Genomic DNA, 6,311 nt, shown 5'->3' on the forward strand with positions numbered 1-6,311 from the left:
TCTTTTCACAATGAATCCAGGGGGTTGCTTTATCTTCTTGAAGAGGACCATTGTTGAAGGCAGATTTGATTTGACATCAAGTTGATACACCTTCCATCCTTTTTGAGCAGCCAATGCTAAGATAGCTCTAACTCTTTCTTGTCTTGAAACTGGTGCAAAGGTCTCATTATCATCGACTCAATACTGCTGTGTGTACCCCTTCACCACCAATCTAGCTTTGTATTTTTGGATAGAACCATCAGGGTTTCATTTGATTTTGAAACCCATTTAACCCCAATGGCATCTTTGTGAGCAGGTTTTTCCACTAACTCTCATGTATTATTATTCTAAATCATTCTTCTTTCTTCCTGAATACCATTTTATCCACTCCTCTGAATTCCATCCACCTTCGCTCCCGTCTTTGTGTGTTTATTGGGGATGGGCCAAATTACAAAGGTTATCTCCTTGTCTTGATTTACAGTCGTGAACGGGTCTATACCAGTCGACATGTCATTTTTGAATGATGAGTCCTTACCTTATTCTAGTGTATTTTCTTTTACTTCCAATTCTTCCTCATCAAATGAGACAAAAATTTCACCCATAGTCCTGATGAATTCTCCTCCACAGTTCACGTCTCAAATTTCTTTTCCATACCGCACACCACCTACTTGTAGTGATCTTCCTCCTGCTTCTATTACATCTATAGCCACCACTTCTTCTTTGACTAATACAAGTGCACCACTTCACTCGTCCTTTTCCATGTCAGACTCCACTATTTCTTCTTCCCATGAGGTTTTTCACCCTAATGACTCTCCTGCCAGAAGGGGAGGGATAAGATTAAGAAAAGTCTGGTTGCTGCTCGAGTCGGGTACCGGGGCTTGACAATTTGAATAAAGGCAGATTGGTTGGAATACATGGAAAAAGTCTTTCATGGTATTGGCAACTCCACTTGGAGAGCTAGAAGGCAAGGCAGGAACTAGATCCCAAACGTGCTACTCTTTTCTTTCGCTTCTTTGCTTGCTGGCTTTCCAGTCCGTCCTGGAATGAATGGAATGACTTCCCGAAGCTGATTTATATAGGCAGGTGAAGCCCTTTCATTTCATGCTTAGAGGAATGGGTTATGTTATGTCAATGTTGTTGGCTTTCGTGAGTGAAGGTGAAGAGTGGCCAAGCGGTGTATTTAATAAAGACTAAGACGAGACCAAGTGCGGATACCGGGCAAATGCCCGATGAGGTTCTTTCTCTNAATCGGAAGCCCTTCTCTAATAGGGCCGATCCGTCGGAAAGAAGGCTGGCCGTACTTGTGATGGTTCCCAAGGATTCAAAATGACCACTTAGGTCTACGTTGCCACGATATTGTTCTATGGAAGCGGGCGGGCTTTAGAAGCTCGGCCTGTTTTTTTTGGTGTCGTAGGGGGAGGGATTTACCTTTCTATAAATAAATTAGAGGGTCAAGCCTCTGATACGACTCGGGATTCGTATTTGAGTGCGTGATCTACTTCCCCGGGAGGAGATTGCTGCTAACTCAGCTCGAAGCCTTCTTTTTTGATTTTATATTCGAAGATAAGGGGTGAAAGCGGTCATTTCATATCATAATAGAAGCAAGGTCCACAGAAAGTTGGGAAATAGTACGCCCGGTTCACCAGGATCTACCACTGCAGGGCCCAATCATAGTCAAAAGAAGAGTTTGATCCTGGCTCAGAAGGAACGCTAGCTATATGCTTAACACATGCAAGTCGAACGTTGTTTTCGAGGAGCTGGGCAGAAGGAAAAGCGGCTCCTAGCTAAAGTTGTCTCGCCCAGGAGGTGAGAAGAGTTGAGAACAAAGTGGCGAACGGGTGCGTAACGCGTGGGAACTGTTCGCACAAGTAGGAAGTTTCCTCAGCCTGATAGTTTCACTGGTTTCAATCCATATCCCAGTAGGAGCATATGCCTGAAAGCGCTCACTTAGATTTAGATAGAAGAACGGTATGCCAGTTGAGTTCTTTCGAACCTATTCCCCAGGCGGAAAGCTTTAGGCCTTAGCAACAGAACAGCTAATGAAGAGCACAAATCCCCTTTCCCAAGCACCTTTCTTTCCTCCTTTCCTTTGATTTTACTTGCTACATGCTAGCCGAAACTAGCATATGTGATGTTGTGTACCACGTTTCTTGGTAAGAACATAGAGATGTCCAAATATGCAGATGGGTAGTCATATGATGATTATACCGAACTACCCTCCTTCGGACCTTCCAAGTGGTTATCATTCATCGAGAGGATAAGTCCGTGGTTGTGATTGTACACCATTAGAGAAACTCCAACCCTTGCTCCACAATGAAGTTGCTCCATTGTGGAGCAAGGTTTTTCACTCCAATCCAGCACCAAAAATGGTGCTGGACTGGAGTTGTCCTAAAACCCACTCTAGATGTGGCGCAGTAAAAAGTGCTGCGCCACATCTCTTTTATTTTTTTTTTAAAATTTTTTTATTTGTTTTTAAATAATTATAAATATTTAATATTTTATTATATATTAATTATATAATTAATATTTTATTTTTTAAAATTTTAAAATAATTTCCTCTTGAAATTTAAATATTAATTTAAATTTTTTAAAATTTTTTTTTAAAATTAAATAGATATTATATTAATTTAATAAACAACCAAATTATATTACTAGTACATTAAAATGATACATTTTACAACATAATACGAAATAATTTTAAAAACAACAACAAACAAATAACAAAATTACGATACAAACAATAAAATTTATTAAATGATATTTAGTAATCTGGTAAACCAGATCCTGATCCTCCAATATCGCCAAAATAAGATCCAAAGTTGTCTCGATTTTCAGCTTGAAGTCTCTTTTGCAAAATCTTTTCTTGTTGAGTTCTAGTGTATTCACGCAAATTTGGATCAATGATTTTGCTCAAATCTTTGTATAAAATTCTATCCTCCATTTTTCTTTCCTCTTGTTGAAGTCTCATCCTTTGAAGGTCATAATTTTGTTGTCTTTCAACGGTTCCTTGTTTCAAAACATCCAAAAGTTCGCGATGTTGTTCTTCCATTGTACGCTGAATTTGAGAAATATCTTCATCTCTTTTCTTCTTCAATTTGGCTTTTTTCACTCCAATTGGTCTTTGAAAACTGTCATCAATATTGTCGTCATTTAAATGTATTGCAAATGCAGAGAAGCTAGGTGAACCTGATTGTGGCGATTCTTCAGCTGGAGTATCAGACTGTGAAGTATCCAGATTAGTAGCACGTAGTTTAGATTTTTTGGTTATCGAAATTTTATCTCCTGAAAGTTTTTCACAATCCTTCACAATATCCCACACATGATCAAATGAAAATGGTTTGTTATCTTTACTGTCTTGTATATACAGTACTTTTGCGCGGTTCATCTACATAAAAACCATTAAAAATTAGTTAAGAAATTTGAATGTGAATGACTCATAACTTTTTTTAAAAAAATAACTTACGATATCTTGTTCAGATGCACCACTAGGCTTGAGGTTTTCAATTTGTCGAATGCATCCTCTCATACGGGCAACAGAAGTGAGGATGTTTCCCATGCGCTTCTCAACTGATCTTTGAGGTCGTGGATGTAAATCACTTCTTCTTTCTTTGTTGTATTTCTCAGCAACCCGAGACCAGAATTGAGTTCTCGATTGACTTATACCTATAATGGGATCCTGTGAAACATCAAGATAAATATGACACAAAAACTTATCTTCATCAACGGTGTAGTTCTTTCTTGAACTTTCTTCCATCTATCTTTCGCTAATATGCTTATAGGTGTATTGATATGTTTTGAATATAAATGTTACTATTTATAGTATTTCGGATTATCTTTAGAAAATATGCAAAAGAAATGATAGTCGTTTGATTAGATTTCGATGGATATCAGGCTCTGAAATCTCATCTGTGTACCATCCGTCGGATGAAATTACCAAAATCTAATCCTACGGATGGTACAAGGATGAGATCACCAAAAGCAAATGCCTGACATTTTAAAAGTTATTTATTTGGTAGAATTCTTTTATCAAACACCAAATTCTATTACTATATACCTTTCTTTATTCATTAATAACTAGTGGACAAACTCAAATTGCAGTTCTGCCTTCCTCGTGACCGTTGAGTCACATGGTAAGAGATATATGGCATTGGATGAGATTCCTTATCTAATGAAATCTAATTCTATGGATGGAAAGATTTCGAGATAGGAAATCTCATCCATATTGTCGTAATAAATTCTATATAAACTCTAATTCGTGGTATACATTTTTCAAACAATTTATATTAAAAAAAATGAATTCTTCATCAGGCTCATCGTCATTATCCGATAATGAAGATGAAATAACTAATTATTTGATCATCGATAAAGCCATTGATGAGATTCAAGGAGCAATCATTAGCCATATTCATGCACGCAATACGATACTACACAGCTACATCAATCAACAAGTTAACGAAGGTCCGAGAAGAGGATCCATTCCAGGTCACATTGTAATTCACCGCGATAGAGAAATAGCCGATCAGAATTTGTTCAACGACTATTTTGCTGAAAATCCCAGATTTCATGAAGGTATTTTTCGACGACGATTTCGGATGTCTCGTCATCTATTCCTTCACATTGTGGATGGTGTCAAGAATCATGATAGCTACTTCATACAACGCAGTGATGGCTTGGGACGACTAGGGTTATCAACTAATCAGAAAGCAACAGCTGCAATTCGAATGTTAGCATATGCCATGGCCGCGGATGCGACCGATGAATACATCAAAATAGGAGAGTCAACTGCAATTGAATGCTTGCAACGGTTTTGTCGAGCAGTGGTGGAAGTTTTTGGAGCCCAGTACTTACGAGCTCCAACAGCCAACGATGTTGCTCGACTCTTGCATATTGGTAAACAACGAGGCTTTCCAGGAATGTTGGGAAGTCTGGATTGTATGCATTGGAAGTGGAAGAACTGTCCTACTGCTTGGGCTGGGCAATATTCAGGTCGAAGTGGGTCTCCAACAATTATTTTAGAAGCAGTGGCCGATTATGATCTTTGGATATGGCACGCATATTTTGGTATGCCTGGATCAAATAATGACATCAATGTTTTAGAGGCATCCAATATATTTTCAAATTTGGCTCAAGGCATTGCTCCTCCTGCCAATTATACTATTTATGGCAAAGAATATAATACTGGCTATTACCTAGCAGATGGTATCTACCCAAAGTGGTCAACTATTGTGCAAACTATCAGTAACCCACTTGGACCGAAAAAAAGATATTTTGCTATGAAACAAGAGTCGTGTAGGAAAGATGTGGAGCGAGCATTTGGTGTTCTTCAATCTCGATTTGCAATCGTGGCAAATCCAGCACGTTCGTGGCGTAAAAACAATTTGCATGATATAATGACAGCATGCATTATCATGCACAACATGATTATTGAAGATGAACGTGACCTCAGTGCACCAATTGAAGATGCAAGGGAAGCACCGCTTGCCGATGTGGAAATGGTGGTCAATGACGAAAGTACAAGATTCGAAGAATTTCTCTCTCGGTATAAGAAAATAAAAAACAGAGATGCTCACTATGAACTACGAAATGCGTTAATTGAGCACTTATGGGAAGAATATAGTAATTCTAATATTTAATATTGTGCTTGTATCGTATTTATTTCTTAAAATAAATATTTGTATCATTTTCAATGTTTTTTAACTTATATATAATGTTATGCTTGTATTGTATTTTATTCTTGAAATAAATATTTATATCGTTTTCAATGATTATATTGAAATAAAATATTTGTATCATTAAATAATTATTTTATTTATATAAAATAATTAATCGATTTTCTAATAAATAATGAAATAATATAATTATATTTATTATGTATAATTGTGTAATGGAATTATAAATAGTTATTATTGAATTAAAATTAATGTTATAAGAATATTCTGAGAATATTCTTTTTTAGTGTAGAATGTAGTGTAGATAGGTTGGAGATGAATTTAGTGTTACACTATTGTAGTGCAGAATATAGTGCAGTAGGTTGGAGATGGTCTTAGTCCTTACGACCCGGGACAACACTAAGGCTCTATATGCTAGGGCTGTGCTTTGACTCGTTTACCGACTACAGGAGGGTCATCAGGTAGCGAGATTGGGTACAGTTGCAACACATGTAGAAGCCACTGCATTGTAGTCGAGAATTCACCGCTCACCTACAGATGTTGATATCCTATGTGATCTGATAAAATAATAGTGCATGGAATCTCTGGCCAGAGTATGAGATATACGTTAGAGAAGGAGTACTCCAATTGTATATGCGATGCCACTATTTATTCTCAAAGATA

The 6,311-nt window shown here is 37.2% G+C and overlaps 1 protein-coding gene across 1 annotated transcript; it reads right to left on the reverse strand.

The window, feature by feature from the left end:
* Positions 1-2,605: 2,605 nt before the first annotated feature.
* On the reverse strand, positions 2,606-3,883 carry LOC140980430 (uncharacterized). Its single transcript, XM_073446241.1, has 2 exons — positions 3,443-3,883; positions 2,606-3,364 (listed from the first exon to the last, which is right to left on the reverse strand). The coding sequence occupies exons 1-2, from the start codon at positions 3,731-3,733 to the stop codon at positions 2,741-2,743; spliced, it is 915 nt and encodes a 304-aa protein (XP_073302342.1). The 5' UTR covers positions 3,734-3,883; the 3' UTR covers positions 2,606-2,740.
* Positions 3,884-6,311: the final 2,428 nt, after the last annotated feature.

The sequence above is a fragment of the Primulina huaijiensis genome, chromosome 7 (assembly GCF_012295235.1).
Source record: "Primulina huaijiensis isolate GDHJ02 chromosome 7, ASM1229523v2, whole genome shotgun sequence".
Taxonomy (NCBI): Eukaryota; Viridiplantae; Streptophyta; class Magnoliopsida; order Lamiales; family Gesneriaceae; genus Primulina; species Primulina huaijiensis.